At 41.6% G+C, this 21571-nt stretch overlaps 1 protein-coding gene across 2 annotated transcripts; it reads right to left on the minus strand.

Moving 5' to 3' along the window:
• Positions 1–1988: 1988 nt before the first annotated feature.
• sox10 (SRY-box transcription factor 10) lies at positions 1989–10525 on the minus strand. 2 transcript variants are annotated; one of them, XM_042086946.1, is made up of 4 exons: positions 10372–10525; positions 6831–7686; positions 5696–5850; positions 1989–4944 (listed from the first exon to the last, which is right to left on the minus strand). In XM_042086946.1, exons 2-4 carry the CDS (start codon positions 7259–7261, stop codon positions 4127–4129), a joined length of 1404 nt encoding a protein of 467 aa, XP_041942880.1. In that variant the 5' UTR covers positions 7262–7686; positions 10372–10525; the 3' UTR covers positions 1989–4126. The 2 variants fall into 2 exon arrangements, with proteins under 2 accessions (XP_041942880.1, XP_041942879.1); XM_042086945.1 differs by having other exon boundaries at positions 1990–4944; positions 5588–5850.
• Positions 10526–21571: the final 11046 nt, after the last annotated feature.

Here is a 21571-nt window from a genome sequence, read left to right on the forward strand (position 1 = left end):
GGGTTTTCTCTGAAAAACTAACCTTTATTGTCTATGAAGGTAATGGGTAAAATCCAACCTTGCAAACGCCAACACCACAGTAGGCAATTCAATGCCTTCCGAAACACCAGCAGCACTACTGATAAAGAAATTTGCTAATTTTTCCGAATTGGTGATATGCTGCTCATGCTGTTCCATATCATGGGTTTCTGACACCAAATTACATTTGCACAAGTGTGTCAATATGAATTTGAGGGTGATACAATAACTAGTTACAAACAAAAACATCCCCAATAAATGGTTAAAAACCTCCATGCTGTTTAACACATAAAATAAAGTTTCATAAATATGAATTTGTAGTTGACTTATTAATGATCAGAATTTCTCTTGTACAGGACATAATGAGTTCTTGAACTCATTGGGCCAAATCTGGATATCTGATACCCATAAGTTCCCGTTAGGAAAATGTTTTTCTTGGTGGATCAATATCTTGAGTCACACTGACATGACGAAGCACACTGTGTGTTCTGTTGCCCTGTAACATGCCTCCCCAGTTCCACACCCTGCATTTCCTGTCTGTGGTGATTCTGCACACCTCAATACGTCACTTGAAATCAACTTCTGTAGAGGGCCATGGTGAGGTGGACTACTCCACTGAAATGCATCCAAATGTTACGGTCATGACTCAGTTGGTTTGTTTATTTCACAGTGTTACTGGGCCATAGTGTGCTGATCCTTTCTTGAACTGATGGTTATAGGAGTTTACTCTGCACCGCACACCCCCACAAACAAACAAATAAACAAATAGGCCATTCATTGTTTCATAGGGGGCGGAGGGGTTGTGTTTCCATGACAACAAGCAGCCCTACCCTATGATGTGGAAAGATGGTAGATTGTGAGGTATACAGGAGAAAGAGCACACTCATACAGACCTTGGTATGGGTCAAATTGAAGTGTAACATCAAGCAGTTGCGTTACAATGTGTGTGTTGGCATTATCAGTCATGAAATACATATATTTTGTCAAAGCTATGCGAGAACTAACTGTGGGAGATAAAAATGTTTTTAAAAAAAAAAGTCCTATTGGTGACATTATAGGAGATCAAATTTCACTTGGTTACTTTCCGCTGCTGCCATTTTTGCTGTGCATTTCAAGCTTAGGTCTTTTGACTTCCATCCCATTTCTTCAACACTTCCACGTCCCACTTTGCCCCATATTTCTCCGTTTCTCTTTCGCCCTCTCCAGTCTTGGAATGTTTTAATCCCATTACACTCTCAACCTGGGAAGGGGAGGGTAGGGCCGGGGAGAGGAGGGGAGGCAAGCAGTAAGGGTGGTGGTGGGGGGGTGAGGGAGAGGAGGGGCAGGAGCAGGGTGTGCTGAGACTGTGTGCCCTCCATGTATGAGAGTCCCTTTGTATCACAGCAAAGTTCTGGATATGGCTCCCTCATCACCCCCCCTCCCCCTCTCCATCTCCTGCCCTTGGCCCCCCTCCCTCAGCTCTGGCTCAATGGCGCTCTTTGTCTTACTAAAGTATCACACAGCCGATTAAATGAAGGGAATTAGGAATCAGGCTTAACCCGTAGCGCGCACACACACATACGCACAGAGAGAACGCACAACCACGCAAACATATTTGCGAACATGCATACGTACATGCGATACATGTACACACTGTACACCAAAGGCAATGGCTGTGCCCTAAAAGCAGCATGACAGGGAACTGTGGCCTCATCAGTACTGTCAGGTACTGCGTCGTCTGTATGGTATTCTCTGTAGGCCTCTGTAAAGAATGTGTGGTAGGGACCGGGGAGAATTGCATGCTGCTTCAGAGACATGTTGACTGTACTCTATCGCATGAAGTGGAACTGCTACCAACGTTCTGCCATAAAAAAAATGTACAGAAGTTCCTTTTGGGCACCCTTAGACTGGTCACTGATGTCATTGTGTTTGTGATTTGTTTGGGATTTCTGTCTTAACCCCTGGTTGTCCCATATTTGCCTGACCCCAACTGAAGGGCCACTTTATGAACCACCACTGGAGATCCTTTTTTTTTTTACAAAAGCAGGAAGCGTACAGATTTATTTAGTGTGAGAGAATTCATTAGTCATTCTGTCTCTAAAGTTTCATCTCTACTATTTACATTGGTGTTCTGGTTTGCTGGCAATGTAGCTGAGAAAGTACAAAATAACATAACAGTATCAGTCATAGGCTTTCAACATATAAGGAAAACAAAAAAACAGTTAACAGTGAACAAAACATAATACCAGCAAATATAAATAAAAAATTTGTAATATATAACGAACATGTTTTTGCTTATAATACTACGAAAGGCAAGACATCAGGCAACGAAGTGAAAGATTGCAATGATATCAAGATGGTACCCTATCTTGCACTGGGTCAAACAAGGATATAGAGAAATTACTTAAATTAATAGTCTGATGAAAGGAACATACATTAAATAACTGTCCCTCTTATATTTCTTATATAAATACTGAACCTATGTGTAACCATGGTGTAAGGTTTAACTCGTATTGTATGGCACCCAAAATGGACGATTAAATCTGTGCAGATTACTGGTCCTCTGGCTTGGAAATGGCATGGGTTTAAATCGCTTTGATTCATTTTTACAGTCCACCTCTGACAAAATGGCACAGTCCACACATTGACAACATCCATACGTTATAACAGTCTAAATGCACAGGTCATGGTTTAATCACTGAAGTTATCCACAGTATCTCCTGAATGATGTGTGTGTGGGTGAGTCGAATGATCATTGTATTTCATGCCATTATAAACATTAGTCTAATGTGACAATGAGGTTAACAGTAATTTGTTTTCTGTTACAATTATTTTCTCATTTTGTCTCACACAATCTCAGGCAAATGGACTTCACTTTGTTGAACTACAGATAAGCACTTAAAAGAGAGCAAAAAAAAAAGTTACATAACAAGTATCTACAAAACTATAATTTGACACTGAAGTATATACACATTTTGAATGTCAAACAAATTTTGAATATAAAAATTGAAGGGCAGTGGTGCAGACTTTTCAGTGTAGTAATGGCAACAAAAACTGACAACATTGACATTAATATTAAACACTACATGGACGACTACATGAAAAATACTGTATTATGATTAATGAATAAGACCTTTATTTTGGTTAATAGAAAAAGATTACTGTTTTAAAACAATTATCAACGCCTATGAATGTACACATAATATTGTCTTTCAGTGTCTGTCCCAGGTCTGTAAAATAGTATCTTCCTATAGCAGTTCGGAATTACATCAGTAGTCAGTGCTGGAGAGAACTGCTCAACGAGATCGAATTGGAAATGCTAACAGTCACCGTAGTCTTGTTGTTTATATGGTTTCCAAATAGAAAAGTAACTGACCTAAGAGTATGATGGCAATGGCAATGTATATATATATATATAAGTGGAGGCCTGCTTATTTTAAAACCAGTTAATTTCTTGGTCTTTAAAGTTTTGGTCTCAAAACTTTGGTCATGTTTATTAGTACTCCCTACAATGCAGTGACAAACTTCCCATTACACTACACAGTGTCTGTATCATGAAGGCACTTCCTCACACTGAGAGGATACACAAATACTTGGAAATGATAAGCCTTGAAGAAGACACTGTACGTGTCCTGTTACATTATGCCTGAGATATAAATGGGGTTGTTACAATAAACATTTTCACTACTTATTTTATTTTAATTCCATGTTTAAAATGACAAATCTGTCTTGATTGTTGGCATCATTCCTTATTTCAACACCCACACTCCCCCATTCACAAACAATGAATCAAATCGTACTACCTAGCCGTCAGTAAGTAACTGTGTACTGTACACTACTCCATGTTACCCCAAGAACTCCAAGCCCCACTTGTCACCCCGAAGCCCTGCTGGCTTGTCTGGTTTGGCACCGGACCAGAGTGGGTCGGACTGGGCTGCATCTCCCCAGCTCTCCAGCCGTCCGCTCTGTGATGCGAAGGCTGTGGGACGCCGAGGCGCTGTCCTCTTCCTCTCCTTCCTCCTCCTCTTCTTCTTCCTCCCGCTCCTCCGCCACCTTCTCCCCCTTCTTTCTCCTCCTCCTCCACCTCCTCTCCTTCTCCTTCTTCTTCTTCTTCTTCTCCAGGTCTCTGTCAAGGACGCGAGAGGGTGGTGTAGACGGGCTGCTCCCAGTGCGTGGGGCTGTGGGACTGGGGCACGCTGGAGGGGTCTGTGATGGCTGTGTAGAGGGGCCTCTGCGAGGGCCCCATGTAGGAGAAGGCCGAGTAGAGCCCCGAGGCCTGGCTGGAGTGGGCGTAGTAGGAGCCCGAGGCCTGGTGGTCGGCGTAATCGGCAAACTGGGCGCGGGAGGCCAGCGTGGGGAAGGCCGAGCTGTAGTGGGGCAGGCTGAGCGGGGTGTAGGTGACGTGGGAGCCGCTGCTGCCCGCCTCCCCGGCGAAGTGGCCCACCGGCGGGCCAGCCTCGCTCTTGATCTGGGCTTTGGACGGGTCAGAGGCCAGCGAGGCGGCGTGGTGCCCCTGCTGCTGCTGCTGCTGCTGCTGCTGGTGCTGCTTGGACAGCCAGGCGGCCGAGTGTCCGCTGGCCGCCGCCAGGGCCGTGGAGATGCCGTAGGCGTACGGCGAGGCGGACGAGCCCGCCGCCCCGGCAGCCCCCGAGCTACCGCCAACGCCCGGGTGCCCGTTGGGTGGGAGGTACTGGTCGAACTCATTCACATCGAACGGCTCCATGTTGGCCATGACGTCGTGGCTGATCTCACCGATGTCCACGTTCCCAAAGTCGATGTGGGGCTTGCCGGCACCGGACGCTGACCCGGAGCCCCCATCGGCTCCCACGCCCAGGCCCCCACGGGAGCCTCCGGCTCCGCCACCCTCTCGCTTCCCCTCGCCGGACTTCCCGGACTGCAGCTCAGTCTTGGGCGTAGTCGGGGGCGTTGGAGGACTGTGGCTCTGGCCTGTAAGGAAAAAAAAGAACTTCAGTCACAGTAATGGAAAGGAACAAGAAAATAATACACCTGGACTTAGCAAGGCAAGTAGAGTAAGTGCAAGTAAGTGGTAGATTGGCCTGATTGTGTAATTGGCCTGTCATGATGTTTTAAAGGGGCGCAGACATTAACAGATCATTGTCAGTTTCCTGTGTCAGCAGCCAAAACCATTCAAATGTTTTTATTCAGTCACAGGGATCTACGTTTTCAGGGGATTAATTCTTATTATTCCTATTAACACAAGCAAAAGATGCCCGTCATTAGTTGGCCTCTGAGTTACCAGAAGACCTTTGCACAACACTAAACACAGTGTTGGGAGGTTGTTTAACGGTAAATTAAATAAACCTCTCAAATGCAGAAGCTGCGATGATCTAAAAGTAACTAGCTTCACATACAAAGACACAAAGAGGGACAAATATTGAGCTTTGCAGAAGTATGTACAGGTAAGCACCACACAAGACTTATCTCAAGGTGACAAACACATCAATCTTGACGTTCTACACATGTCTGAGCCCCTTTAAGGAGAGAGAGAGTGTGTGTGGGAGCAGTGGCGGGCCCTGTGAGGTGCAGTCAAAGGACACAGAGGTGGCAGAGAGAGTCATCTGTGGCACACCTGCAGCGTGGGGGTGGTGCCCATCGGCCAGTGGAGACCCTGCCCCTGCGCCGTGGGCCACTTCTAGATGGAGGCTCTTGTAGTGTGATTGGCTGTGGCTGACCTCACCCTCTGAGTGGGCATCGGCCTCAGTGCTGGAGTTGGGCTTGCCGTTCTTCCGGCGGCGCGGCTGGTATTTGTATTCCGGGTAGTCCTTCTTGTGCTGTTTCCGCAGCCTCTCTGCTTCCTCGATGAAGGGCCGCTTGTCATTTTCATTCAAGAGCCTGAGAAGGTGAACGCACACAGAGTGAGAATGTGAGTGGTCCATATCTGCATTACTAATAGATTCCTGATACATATAGCTGGTCCATATACCATTGGTTACACTTGAGGTTGGAAATTGGATCAGCCCCACACATCTTAATTTAATGACCCTCCTGACACCCTAACCTTAAATAAAAGGGGCCATTGACTTTGACACTTATTGACCTTATTTAATTCAGATAACAAATTATTTCCTGTGGTGTTTGTTAGATGTGAAGTTACTTTTAGAGGTTAAATGACTTTTGGAACATTTTCAAAGCATAGTAGCCTATGAGCCACATTGCACACCACAATAGTCATCATTTTTTTTCTTGAGGACCTGTAATTCAATTTAAGTGCCTTCAGATGTAATTGGGCCATAGGACAATAGGGATTAGGATGGGAAAAGGCTGACCTTTGAATCTCATATCATTCTTTCTGGTCAATTATGAAATCTTCTTGGTGAAGTCTTTATCTGGTTAATGTAGGGACTTATGAATAAGGTTAATAGTTCGGCTGGCCTAAGTGTGCCTAAATACATCTAGAGACTTTGTTTTGTCACCAAATGTAGATTATAGGATTAATTTGACTGATTTGCCAATTTGCAGCTAGCCTTTCAAATGTCTATCATCTATTTGGTTAATGTCATTATGTTGCTATTTATGTGAAGAAGCGTTGATTAACGGAGGATGTCTATATATAGATTCTCACTTACTACAAGGGCTCCTCAAAACACAGGCCTACACTTAAAAGTACCGTATTAATTTGACTGCCTGCTAATCATTTAGGTCTTTACATTAAGGATCCACACTGCATGAATAGGATTAGCTAGCAATTCCGAATATCTCCACAGTGTTTGTCTATAGGCTCATCTATGCCCGAGAAACACCGTTGCCTTATGAACTCTTATCTTGACACAACTGTGGGGGGAGTGTCTGTTGGCTCTGCATCCTGGACTTACCTCCACAATTTCCCCAATGTTTTACTAAGCTCGGCGTTGTGCAGGTGAGGGTACTGGTCAGCGAGTTTTCGCCGCGCGGCCTGCGCCCACACCATGAAGGCATTCATGGGTCTTTTCACATGCGGCTTGCTCTTGCTTCCTGAGTTCACGCGCACCGGCATGGGCACTAGCGTCCAATCGTATCCGTTCAGCACCTGGCTTACCGCCTCGCGTATACCAATGGGGAAGCGGTCATCCTCTTCGTCAGACTTGATGGAGACCCTGCTGCCACCTTCCTCTCCAACCGATGACAGCTGTGGCTGCTGTCCAGACAAAGGTGAGTCCGCTCCACCTGCAGGCCCCGAGGAGTGGCCAGGAGACATGGAGTGGCCATCATCCGAGACGCCAGGACTCATCTCCACCTCAGACAAGCTCTGTTCCTCTCCCGACATCTTATTATTCACTATAATAAACTTTCTCCTGGAAACGTTGCACAAAGCAGGCTACTTATTGCTCTGCTGCTTTTCTGTCGGAGTGACTACGTAGGGTTGTACCGAATCAATACTTTCCCTTGGTAGAGATTTGCTTTCTTTTGTGCCAATACGTTTATTGATTTATTTTATCCATTCGAAAATTGTTTATATAAATTTCCAATCAGTTTCAACTCTCAGTCTTCTCTCCGCAATTCTATTCGAATTGCACATTAAAGTTCTTTCCATTCGTACGGGTGCAGTCCCACGCTTTACGCGCCTTTGAATGGTTTAAATTTGGTAAAACCTCAGGGAGCTGCTTTTCTCAATCCGCTGTCTGGTAATCCACTTGTGTGTGTGTATGTTGTCTTCACGTCTGTTTTACACCACACGTTAACAGTAAACACCTGCCAAGAATAATAGAAATTGGGTATGTCATATACATGATAACAGTACATCCATGACACCTTTACCAACATATCAGATTACATTTGACTGAATTTGAGATTTAAGCTATACATATATATTCTATAATTTCTATCTGATTAGAAATTCGAGGCGAACTGAATACATGTCCAAAAAGAATGTTTTAAAAAAGTTTTAGAAATGTATTGCAATCTTACATATTAGGGCCACGTCGCAATCGTGCGTGCGTCAGTTTACCCTGGTCGCTCTGGCTCGATCTGAATATTTTTCTAGCCCAGGCCTCCCTCCCGCTAACAAGCTACTGTTTAAGGTTTGACAGTTATTGCAAGCTCCCTGGAGAGCAAGTGTTGGAATAATATGCGCCCGCACCAGCACAGGGCTGGGCTTTATGCCGCGGAACTCCTAGATAAACATGGGCCTGACGCTGGAAATACAAACAGCGTGTGGCTAGGCCTATATGTGTGTATCCGCGTCTGTGAACTGTAGGCTGTTTGTGAGTGAAGGAGTAGTATATATTGCGGGGAAAATGTTAGGTTTTGTCCACGGACCGAAGGCAGTCCTTACGGGCCGTGACCTGTATGTTTTGATACTGGTAATGACAAACACATTGACATTTACTTAATGAGAAATAATGTTCCCATTAAATGTGACTCAATTTGGCTTTAATTGAAATGTGCCCGTTGGATATTGGGTCTGCGTTTAGTGGTTTCCATGAAGCTACATTTCTCGTATTCAGCAGATGCTGGATTTGCTGGTGTTTAGGCATCTTAACGCGTTCTAACAAGAAGCTTATCTCGAGAGCGCCATACTCAAATAGAAACTGTTTAATTAATGCAACTATCCGTGGTCCAGTAACAGTGATGAAATGGGATACGTCATTCAGCATGTCTCCAGCCAATTCGCTTTTAATTAAGATCCAAGTACAGTTGGGCCGATTAAACTTGAGAAAGTTAAGTGCTGCTGCCAAACCAGACAAGTATTTGTGCTAAAATTGATTTGCCAAATGTGATTCCAGAAGCCTACTGCATCAGGTTTATAATGGGATCATGGGTTATCTGATGCTTGGAGTCTTTTTGTTTTTGTCACCGACGACATTCAAGCCAAGAGATCTCTGCCATGTCGGAGTAAATGCTCTTCATTTCCCTGTTCCTACTGAAATGGGGAATGCCTTTGCGGAAAGAGGTCGGTGAGCCATATGACGTGCTACTGCGGCTCGCACGCTTGCACTCGAAACAGAGGATCACTGTGTTAGTCACTATACACACCTTATGTTTTCCATCTAGTTTTATGGGCAGTTTTCTGTTTTTATGTAAATACTTTTAATTGTGCGTAAATGCTGTGTTTAGGTTACATTACTGCATTTTCCATGTAGCCTATTCATTCATTCATCAACTGAAATATTTTTGGCTATGTGAAATAAGTGAGCCATGCCAATCTGTCATATTTGGTGCAGCAGAACTATGAACATAGCATAGCCTAATTACTTATATTTCTGTTTATGTTTTGTTGAGTGTCTTTTACCCACCAGATGATAATTTCCCATGTAAACGTAGGCTATAGTCCAGTCCTAGAAATACAGAGCAATATAACGTGATGACAAACTGCTAATTTCATCGCTTGACTTGGCAATAACTTGTCCCAAATTCCTGCGTGGTTATGCAAAGTACTTCGTTTGTAGCTAAGAATTGTTCCGTTTAATTAACAGTGGTTGATGTTATTTGGTTCGAAATGTCATGTGCAACCTATCCTAGTTATGCCACAACGACGTTGATTCAGTCGTTTGCGGCAGATTCTAAGACATTTTGATTCTTGAACAACCTGACCAAAATGGTTTAGACCTCGTTTCATTTGTTGTACAGTGCATTTATGTCGCCCATTTGCCAAGCGTAAGAAGCAACCTAATATACCAGACAAACCTGAAAATGTCAGATGCGCCATGTCCCGTAACAGCCTAGCACGTTTCTGCTTTGAGAAAAAATAAAATTAGGCAACGTTCTATGGATGTTGAGATAGACATCGTGGCCTCATTCAGGTATTCTGTCTGCATTTAGATATGTCGACACTGTACTGCTTAACTGAACTTTTAAAATATTTTTGAATGGGCGTATGCATAAAAAGTTTTCTTTTATGAACAACTGTAACTCTCTAACTGTGCTTCAGTTAGAGGCGGCTGTGGTTATTTGCGATTAAAGGGTCAAGGTTTAAAAATAATCCGAACTATTTTGGCGAAGTTGTTTTCTCTTCCTAAAATGTGTTTCAGCTGTGTAATTAGACATGACAAAAGGACATAAGATAATGTCTTATTTTTCCCACAGTTTTCCCATTCAGTTAGTGACATAGACTATGCAGTTTATAACAATCAATAACTATTGAACTCAACACACGAAGAAAGCTGCGTAAACCCATTTCAGCAAATGTTAATCCCCCTAGACCAGTTGAAAGTGAAATAACGTCAGTTTGGGAATGTCAATAACTCTGAATTTCGCCATTTGCAACTACACAGCCAATAATAATTATAATTATAATAACAATAATGATAATTATAATACGCAATTTCTCATCAAGACAAAACATGTAAAATATTCCCTTAACATTACGAGCCACAGAAAGATTCAGAAAGAAAAGATAAACAACGCAAGAAATTTGTGAAATGCTAAGCGTCTTACTTCTGTATTGAAAAAGGAGGTCGCCCGCTTAGCACTAGAGTCCGTGAGTTCCCGAGTTCCCAAAGTGACGCTCCCGCTCACTCCCCAGCCCCCTCGCTCGCGCTGCCCCGCTATGAATGCCCGCTCTGTGTCGCACACTGGGGCTTAAAGAGCTCCGTTGTGTGAGGAAAGAGAAAAAAATACATTTTGTGAAAAAAAATCTTAAAGGAGCAGCAAACTTACACTCCAGCCCCTTCTGTGATTGGCTGTTGAGCATTCTCCAATATCTCGCCCCGTGGGGCGGGATTTCTGAGGCAATAGGGCCGATTCCGATAGACTTTTCGAAATGCATTAGAAAGTTGTGTGATTTGTAATTTGTGCTTTTTGATTTTAGAGTTACACAAATTCGGTATATACGAATATTTGTCGAAAAGGATTAAATAAATTGACACATGTTGATCCCGAGAAAAACATGTTGCTCTGTACAAAACTATGTGCCGCTCAATATTAAATTACATGAATAGTTAAACATATTAAAGGTATAGATTTACACATTCCTATAGGCCTACATTTGTGTAAAATATAACATAATTTTCGCTTTAGGCCTACGTGTCTGTAAAGCACAGGCTTAATGTTTTCGGGTGGGTAAATACTAACCATAGATATTTATGTAGACTGCATTTATATATTTATCCACAGATATTTATGTAGGCTATATTTGTTTATTCTCATCGCTAAGTATGCGAAGATATTAGTAAAAGTGTATGCAATAACCTCGCTTAATTGTGCAATTTAAGTTATGATGTCTGCACTGTAGTTATTATTAAAGTTTGTTCAATCTTATTATGCCTGTACTTTTGTAAATATGGGCATAACGTGCTGTCTGTGTGTTTACCACGTGGGTTTGATTTTGCACTGTACATTAATAGGCCTATTTAATCACGAGATGGACACACTCACTACCAGCGCACCTGAAAGTGCTCAATTTAAGTCGTGAAAAGTGGTCCGGGATGAAAGGTGAATTAGCTGTGTGGTGACCAGGGCATCACACAGGGCGCGTTGTTGGAGCTGGCTTCTCCCGGCCTGTTTGCCTTAGGGGCAGAGGGGAGTCGAAAGCGTGGGGCACGCCGTGGGCTAGTTCTCATGAGCTGTACCGGAGACAAGTAGGGCCAATGGCATGCTTGCGCATCCAGGTCGCGGCGCACCTGCTGTGCGCAGCGGCATCTCCGTTCCATTACGCATGACGCATAGTCACTTTCCTATATTGTACACTGTAGCCTACGTAAACGCACATTTTGGCTATGTAATACCAATGTGTGGGGTTATGAACTTTTAGTTATATGAAGAAGAAGTAGACAGAAACATATCTGACTGTGCAATGTACCGAGATTCTTGGAAAGCTTGGAGTTTTCATAACCACATGTTTGTCTGTATGTGTTTATGTTCGGTTGTATTGTATATTTGATAAGCCAAAATACCTTACACAATTAAGAAATCTATATTCATCGTCGTCTACTGAAACATACAGTATCTGCTTCAAGATTTACAATCTCTGCTCTGCTATGTTGGGTTGAAATATAATCCCAGAGCAAACACTGCGTCACTTCATACTATGTGTTAGTTTTATAATTGCATCAGTGCACAGTCACTTAGCTACACAGAGCACACATTTAAAACCAAACAGCATTTGCAGAAAATATAGAGAAGAGAGACGGGGGAATATTACGGCTCAAGCGCACACAAATACACGCGCTGTTCTGCTCAACAATAACCCCTTGTATTTCCATCTCACAACACCCCCCTCCCCAAAAATCACTTCTTTTTTCATTATCCATGAATGTTGACTCTGATAAGGAATCCTAGCCATGAGTGAATCTCTCTGTCTGTTTCTCTCTCTCTCCCTCTCTCTCTCGCATTCCCTCTCTACTCCTTTCTTTGCGCCCTTTGTTTTATCTCAGGTGAATTGTAATCATGTGATCAAACGAACACCCCCCTTCCATTACCCCCTTAAATGAAAAAATGAGGAACAAAAAGCAGTTCTGTGTATATAAAAAAAGAAAAGAGAAAAAGACGTGTGTCTCTCTTTAGTGCGTGTCTTTTCACTGTGTCTCAGCAAACGCACACATATACAGAAAAATGCTCCAAGACCTCTGTGTTTGCTTGTGGATGTACATATCATACCGTCTACTCAGGAGTAGCGTCTCTGAGGGGGGGAAACAAAATATTCAAGTCCGGTGCCTGCCGTTTCCTCGGGATTTGCCTGCTCCCGTCTTTGAAGTGAGTTTTTTAAGTACTGTAAATGAGCGTGCACTGAAGTAAAATTTGAAACAGTAGTGCAATGGATACAATTAAACAAATAAGATTTTGCATATTTCCTTTAGACAGTGTTACAGTTGTGTATTCGGAAGTATTTCAAAATTTATTTTTGCACATCATTTGTGCAGAATGTTAAATAAATGTTCTGCAGAAAGAGTAATGATTCTTATGCCGCAGTAGTTTTGTGTCCGTTGTTCACAAGTTGGCTGCACTTTTACACAGCATTAGTGAAATATATATTTTGCTATAGGCTATCAAACTTTCAACAATCATAGATTAATACATGCATTGTTTGTGTTTTTGTATAGCTGCCTGAGTGTGTGCTGTTTGTCCAGTTAGCACAGCACAACAGTTGTGAGTTTCTTTTTGTGGTGTATAGAGACAGAAATAGACCTTCATATTGTGAAAATGCTAAAATTATCGAAATAATCATTTGCGCAAAAGTTACACGTAATGTCACAAATTTTAGAGAATTCAGTTCAGTCTTGTTTAATTTGACTTCAAATTAAGCACATCTGCCTCTATTTATATATGCGCCGTTGACATTTCATCAGGCCTAATGTTTCTATTTAAAATGTCATGCTTCGTTATTTTCACGTACAGATATTAATATAGACAATTATTCAGAAAATGCCCCTGACATTAAGTTTTATTTATTCGTTTTGATGTAAGTTAACCATTTTAATAAATTCTTTCTTTCTTCATTCATTCTTATACCATGAACTGTTGGAAATTAGTAAAACTAAAGCAATGATTTCTTTTTTTTAAGGACAGCAACTTGTTGAATTAATATGACACAACAACATCACATTTTATTGCAGAATACATTCATTCAAATTATTTGTTGTAAGTGACAATTACTTATGCAATGCTTACCTCTGCTGTGATTTTTGATACTCAAGGTTTACCTCATAGTGGTAGGCGAACATCAATATCAGTAACTGCAGTTGTAAAACAAATTATTTCATTTCATTTCATTTCATATTTTATATCAGATCAGTCCAAAATTGAACTGTCCTAATTACAACAGAATAATTACAAAACAGTAGTTGAACCTTTACTCCAAGAACACAAATGATGTATTGTAATTCAAATGGTACCCCCTTTTTTGGTATAGTGGAGATGTTGAATTGTGTACATAAGTTAAATGATGGGTCACATTGTCATTCTCTAGGTTTACATTAATAGGCTATTCCATGGCTCTTTTGTGCTCTGCTCCTTTTACACCTGTGGCTCATGCCTTTTCTCTCATTTTTTTGTGGGAAATATCAAGGTGTTAAAGGTGATATATTTTGAGTCAGTTGTGTAACTTTGAAAGGTGTGATTGCTTCTGCAGTTAGTTGAACATTACAACATTTCTGTCATTTTTGTACAAGTTATTGGTCTTTGCAGCTGTCACTTATATGACATTGAATTGAATCAATTGAATTGCATTGTTTATTACATTAATTATGTAAATGCTGTGTTAGGTTGATGTAAGATGAGTTTATTAGACATTTGTAAAACTCCAAATATATATCAGAGAAAATGTCTTATTGGTGCATAACTTTATGTAAATGCTGTGTTAGGTTGATGTAAGATGAGTTTATTAGACATTTGTAAAACTCCAAATATATATCAGAGAAAATTTCTTATTGGTGCATGACTTTATTAAAGTAACAATATATCCTTAAAAAAGGCACATTTGCTGACCATTGTAGTTTAGTGGGCTGCTTTTATAATTGTGAACCATCTGACCTGGATCTTTGCCCTGGCCGTTTGACATGTGACACCGGTGATGCAGTTTGTTGTCCTCCTAGAGGACGGAGTGAGGGTGACTGTTAGGGAATCGAAACTCGTGACTGTTGGGGGTCAAGAGGTCAGTCTGAGTGGGCTTCATGGTCTCATGACCAAATTGTATATAGGTACAGTTGCCCTTGACTCATCCCACCTGATGTTTTTAAGGACTGAAGAGCGGGCTCTTACTGTGACTCACAGAGCAACGTGAAAGTGACATGAAGCTAAGTCAAGAATGAGAGATGTTGCAAAAGAGAGAAGGAGAGAGGAAATAAGAGAGAGGCACAGAAAGACACAGAGCGAAGAGAGATGCATGATGGGACAAATGATGAAACACAGAATTAAAAGAATCTAATATCCTAACAGACAAAACTGATGCAGAGCTGGGCTGTTTAGGGCGGCTGAATTGGTATAGGAATGACAGGTTAGCCTTTCCAAATAGCAATAGAGAAAATTCCTGGGAAGCCTTTTTGCATTTTCACAGAAGCAGAGGGTAAGAAAATGCCAAGAATCACATATTAGGAAGGAAGAGGTGATGTTTTTATGTTTTTATGGGAATGAAGACTCTTATGATAAAGACTGGTATGGGGGAACCATTTAATCAAGATTTCCCCATCTCAGTGTAGCATTTTTGCACACCAAGTAAATATGTATAACAAAATGCTTACCTTCTCACTCTGTTTCCAGTCAGAAACATTTTTATAGCCCTATAATTTCAGTTTTACTCTGAAAATACAAGATCTGTGTATATAATGCAATTACAGCCAGAAGGCCTCAAGGTGTCCTTTAAAAGAAAAAAAAGTCTGTCTTCAGTGCACCTGTTCAGGTCCCTGCAGGTGGACGCACTCAACACTCAGCAACTGGTTTCAACAGCTCAGATGAATGTGTCATGTTTGTCTGAGTCGAGCGCAGATGCGATGAACTCTAGATTATTTAAACCTTCCATAATTTAACCACCGACTAGTACAAAGCCAAAGAGTGTTACCCAAAAATCTCCGTACAGGGCTGAATGTCGTGCGTGCAGTGCATTGGTGACTTCAGTGGTGGAAATGTGAATGACGGATGTTGCAATCAGAGGGGATGTAAGTCACTGTTTGAATGTAAGACCATCACCTGTGTCCCAGTTACCCCCGAAGTCTGTGCTAATTGAGATGAATATTAATGATTAAGCCACAATTAACATACCAGGCCATCTTCAAAGGGTTAATAAAACTAATTCTGCATTCCATAACCCTCACTGACCTTTTTTTCCCTTTCCACCCATCTTTTTTAATAAATTGATGCAGCTGTGTGACGCTTAAATAGGTTCCCCCTCTTTTCCTTGAGTGTCTGTGGCTGCCATGAATCCTGTCTTTGTGCTGATACCACTGAATTTCCTATTCTTTTGTGCTCTTTTTTGCATGGGGGTGGTGGTGATGGTGGGGTGGTGTACGTTGGTTGGGTGGTAACAGTGGCAGGGGCTAGAACTTGGACAGGGTTCCTATGCAGCTGGGGAGTGTGTGAGGTGGGATGATGGGGTGGGGTGGGGTGGGGGTTGTAGGATGGGGGGGGGGGGGTCATATGGGTGGAGAGGGGGAGACTGAGAGAGAGAGAGAGAGAGAGAGAGATGGGGAGGGGGCGTTTTGCATTGCGGGTCCCATGAATGCTCCATTGTATGACTCTCTTCATATCTACACAGGGCTGGCCGAAGGGAAGAATCCAGTTACTTCAATTGTGTGAGGGGGGCACATCTAAAGGAAATTGATAGGGGGCTGAGGGAGGGATTTGGGCAGAAGCATGAGGTAAAGAGAGAAAGAGTTTGGTTACCTGACTTTATCTCCGGTAGTATTTTGAAATCGACCAGTTGCTGTGTGTGTTTTTTTTTTGCCTTTTTCCACCCTGAGAGAATCCTGCAGGTGTTATCACCATGACAACCGGTGAGATCAGGCTGCAGTGTCTCTGGAGAGGGATGTTTTTGGGGTTGTTTTTGTATTCGTTAAAACCTCCCATTTCTGTTAGTGATATTATACCCTGTTAGCTTATATAGTATCCTGCTAGGTTATCTTAAGGACAAACATGTATGAGATTATTTATTAACAGAATTCTAATTACTGTATATCCTGTGCTATGTCCCCAAATCTAGCCCGGGTTTTTATCCTAATGAACTGGTTGGCATGCCATGAAACTTTAGCAGTCAAACCAAGGCCGTAATCATAAACTACTTTGAGGGGAACATGTTCCCCCAATATTCAACTATGCTCAACATGTCCCCCCATTTAAGGGCATAAATTGTTATGCTACAATAGCCTGTCACTCTCGGCTGTCCAAAATAATCACTAGCTGTGGTAGCCTAATCACAAATTGTTAACTAAACTGTTAATAAATTATATAGGCCTGCGTAACTAGCCACCAGCCAATCGTGTAAATGTAAGATCTGTTAATGTTCCTATTAATTGTAGATGGGACATTTAATGTTGTAACACCATACCAACACCAATACTTATACAGTGCAATGTATGCAAACTATACAAACTGAATATATTCTGTCATCAGTTTATCTCATATTTCATAGCCAATTCTAACATTACATTCAAATACGTCGTGTGAGGTCTGTCAATTGCACATTTCTCACAGTCAATGCATGAGACTAGAGAGCCATGTTCAGCAAAGACGTGGTTAAACTCTAAGAACAACATGAAAGGTTACAAAACTGGCACAACAGGGTTTGTTCTTTAAAGGGACTTCTAGGGACGTTTTTTTGTCGAAACTACCCCCTCCCATACAGGTTTTTTTTTACAGTTGGCCTTGGGTTTTGCCATATCTGAAGAAATCAAAACACAATAATGGATTATCTAATTCCTGTGCTCGGAATGGATTCCTCTGGCTTTTGTCTGAGAGGTTCACAGACACACAAGCTGGCCTATCAGCCACTGGCTCATCATCTCTGTCATGTACATGAGTCAGTCATACTCTAGAAACTTCTATTGATACTGAAAAGATGACAGATGACAGACAGACACAATTAAACACACCAACAAAAGCATCCACACATACACACACACACACACACACACAAACACACACACACACACACACACACACACACACACACACACACACACACACACACAATCGCGAGGCAATAACTGTGCAACATGAAAGGGATGCAGTAACACTAACAAGCAAAACCCAATCAATGTTAACTATGCAACATTTTATTGTAAATTAATTTTCCTTACAATGCTAAGGTGTCATCATAAAGATGTAAAGATAAAGAAACATACTCTGTCAATAGGTAAGGCATCTGTTAGCCTGTCTACAGCATGCCTACTCATCAGCACAGACTTGTTGCTCATCAGCCAATCATGGTGGTCACTGCAAGCAAACTTGTGTTGGAGAATCGATGTCGACCACAGGAACGGAGCCTTTCTCTTATCATTTGAGATGTCAACTAAAAGTTATTATCAGCAGATTTTTGAAAAGCTTTTAAGAGAAAATGTTTAGTTAAAAAAACATTTAGATAAAAAAAAAGTATGAGAAGGAGAGAGGGAGCGCACATGATGATGCCAATTGGGCAGCAATAGAAGGTAGCATGGTCGAGTGAGAGAAGGAGCAAAGAGGGAATAAGAACTTCTCCAGTTAAAAAGTGTCATAGCCTACTCTAGGGTGCAGTTGTTTTGGCTTTAATACTGTTTACTCGATCACATTGAACCATGATAATCTGGCCACACATGTTTTTACATAGAAAATATGACTAAACTTTGCCCCAATATATGGACGTTGCATTTTTCTATATCAATGCATACATGTTTGTTCATATCATTATAGTTATGGTTGTAATTGATTTTGCTTTTTATGTATCCCTAATCAATGCCATTAGATTACAACACAATGAGGGGAAGAGCAGGGCTATGGAATACTATTAATATTTTAAAAAAGAAAGTATATATAAACATAATGACATCAATATAGTGACTCTATGGCTACGACCTTGAGTCAAACAAACTTTAAGAGTCACTCACATCTCACAGACGGTGTCTTTCTAAGCCTTTACAAGAGTGCAGTCCAGTTTTTGGTTCATTAGACACACAGGTGTGATGGGATAGATTTACACCTTCAGTTGAGGACACAGAGGAGCATTTTCTCCCTGTTTGCTCCCCACCTCCTAGGGGACCGCTTCCTCTGATTGTATCTTAACTAATGTCCATGTAGAGCTGAGAGTTGGGTTGTGTACTCTTCCCTTGTTTCAGAGACACTCCATTTAGCTTTAGTTTAGGCTGGAAGTCTCAGGACATGTGAGCAGCCATTCTAATTCTTCACCATTCATTACCCAGCTGCAACCCTTGCAGTCCCATCTCTCTCTTTCTCTCTCTCTCTCTCTCTCCCTCCCTCCCTCTCTCTTTCTCTCTCTCTCTCATCCTCACTCTCTTCATTACGCTTCTCTCTCTTTTCTTCTTTGTTGCCTTTTCTCCAGCCATTTATTCCTTCTCCTTAGCCCTCTTCCTGTCACTCTTTCTGTCACTCTCTCCATTCCCTTTCTTTCACTCTTTCAGTCTGCTTGCCTTGCTCTTGGCGGCCACAAAGGCATAAACACTGACTGCAGCTGTGTGAGACATGCAGGGACATTAAGGACAGAGAGAGAGAGCGGAGAAGTCATAGGAGACAAGCACAGGGGAAGATGGAGAGATGATGTCATTGGAGTTTGGTACTGGTCCTGTCTGGTTCAAAACAAAATACCAGCCTTTGGCCATAAACTTACATACATTGTTGTTGTGAGTTACTGCAGACATCTTGGTGCGTGTGTGTGTGTGTGTGTGTGTGTGTGTGTGTGTGTGTGTGTGTGTGTGTGTGTGTGTGTGTGCGTGTGTGTGTGTGTGTGCGTGCGTGAGAGAGAGAGAGAGAGAGAGAGAGAGAGAGAGAGAGAGAGAGTGAGAGTGTGGTGTGTGGTTAGAGTGATTCTGGTTGTGTGTTGTCAGTTCTGATGGTATTCAGGAATCTTAATCTCTGAGTGCATAATAGAGGCAGAGGCAGAGGGACAATGAAATATATTACGGCATAAAGATGGAATGAGATGCAAGGGACGTGGAGCCTGAGTCATTTGCAGTGAAATGCATAAAATGATGCAGAAGCATTCACAAGAGGACAAAAGTGTCTTTATTACTGTGGCTGCGCACTCAGACAAGGGCAAGTTCCCCAAATGTCTTGCCCTTTGACACTGCCTTCATTCCCAGTGGTGTGAATAGACCATGAAGGAAATATAGTCTGATCCTCAACATGGACCACTTTTTACATGATATTATAGTTATTTCAAGGGTTTAAAGTCAAGAGCTCAGACTGGTGGAAAACAATGTATTATATTGCAAAGACTCAAGAGCAGATTGTTCAATGCCAGCTTTTAATGACATAGGCTAGGCTACATCTAATTTTATAAGGCAATTTACAACATTTAAATGTTGTAAACATAATGCCATTTTCACCATTGGCTTCATTAGTTTGGACTTTGAGTCTTGGAGTGTAATCAATGATCTAAAATTCCACAAAAAATGTTTCAATATCCCCACCCTCAAATCAAAAGTCATCAGGCATAACCCCATGTCAGGCCTTTTGACGCAACTGTCACTTACATGAACAAAGCAGAATGAAAGAGGTTCATCTGAGTGAATTTGGGAGGGGGTAGAACAGTGTAACGTTGTGTATGAGGATGTGGGAGCGGGTGTCTGACTGTACCCCTGCTGAATAAGCGGCTGACATCTCCTCTGATAATTACACACACGCTGTGTTCCTCATGACCCCGCATAATTAACACGCCTGAGGCAGGAAAAGAAACTTTGATGGCTGCTTTACTGATGAGTGCAGCTACTCGGGTGCCTGTTGCTCTTTATTGAACCGTACCGCGGTTCCCTTGTTTGGAGGCTTTCTCTGGTAAATTACATCGCAAACAGATCCCCTGCTGCGATTCTTGAGATGGAGACAGGGAACATACTGCTCAAGGGCTGTCATTTGCACCTAATTAGTTTAGGCTAATATAGCTGGCTATTACTGCAGGACTTAACGCCACCTATTATTTACGGTTCTGTAGGGAATTATCTGGCAACATTTCATTGGCCAGATGACTTATTTGCTTGTTGTATTTGCTTGCCCCTATTTTGTAAGTGTAATGTTGTGTAGGCTTATATCACACCATTTGCTGTTGTTGTTGTTATGTAGTTGAACATTTGATCGTTCAAATACACCACAGAGCACATCACATTTTTTCACATTAGCCTATACTTCTGAGCACGGAGAAAATCATGTGTAGCCTAGTTTTATGTCATTCAGGCCGCCTGAGGCCGATATTTTCAAACTGATTCTATCCTCGATTTGACAGGCTGAGTGCATAGGCCTACGGTAGGCTACGGATTCTGATCCAGCCGAGATGAGACCTTACATTTTTGCAGGCAACTTAACAAGAAAAATAGCCTAAAATATAAAACATGAAATTACAGAAATGTGTATAATGTTTGGCCTAATTTTGAAGATGGATAGGCCAATTTTTAAAGACCAAATGAAAATGAAAAACCTCAAGGCCACAGTGAACTTCTCAATTAGTCAGCCTGCATAAACAGGTCACAAATGTTTTAAAACAAAAGTTTTTATTGACTGATCATTTGGTCATCAGTTCATTGATTTGATCATTACTATTGCTTAATTCAGTTTGAATTTAGAAAAGCTCATTTATCAGGATAAATGATTAACGAATGAAAAAGAAATCATGAGGCATACATGTATTAATCAGACATGCTAGAACTAGAACTAGTTTAACAGTCGCCTAATCACAGTTGCCAGAGGAATACTAATCACAGTTGCCAGAGGAAAACGAAGGAAGGCATGCACCCACTGTATGTTTTACTTACAAATAGTCCAAATGATTATTTGGATTGGATTGTAAAATATGGATTTATGTGGCCTAATCTCAAAACTAAAAGCAAAGGTCTGTTTTTACCAGGAATATGGATTTATTTAAGATCACTCAAATCAGATATGATTAAGCAGGAGCTATTCTCAAATCTTTTGAAGTGGATTTCCCCAACTCTCTGCATCAACTTTTGTCTAAATTAAACCATTAATATATTGCTGAAATTTCCCATAACATAAAGCAGAAATATCCCAT

The sequence above is a fragment of the Alosa sapidissima genome, chromosome 3 (assembly GCF_018492685.1).
Source record: "Alosa sapidissima isolate fAloSap1 chromosome 3, fAloSap1.pri, whole genome shotgun sequence".
Taxonomy (NCBI): domain Eukaryota; kingdom Metazoa; phylum Chordata; class Actinopteri; order Clupeiformes; family Clupeidae; genus Alosa; species Alosa sapidissima.

Coding starts and splice junctions, on each gene's coding strand:
- sox10 (XM_042086945.1), bottom strand. CDS start 7,261: ATGTCGGGAGAGGAACAGAGCTTGTCTGAGGTGGAGATGAGTCCTGGC. Junction 5,851..6,830: donor ACATTGGGGAAATTGTGGAG/GTAAGTCCAGGA, acceptor TCACCTTCTCAG/GCTCTTGAATGAAAATGACA. Junction 4,945..5,587: donor GCACCACCCCCACGCTGCAG/GTGTGCCACAGA, acceptor TTTTCCTTACAG/GCCAGAGCCACAGTCCTCCA.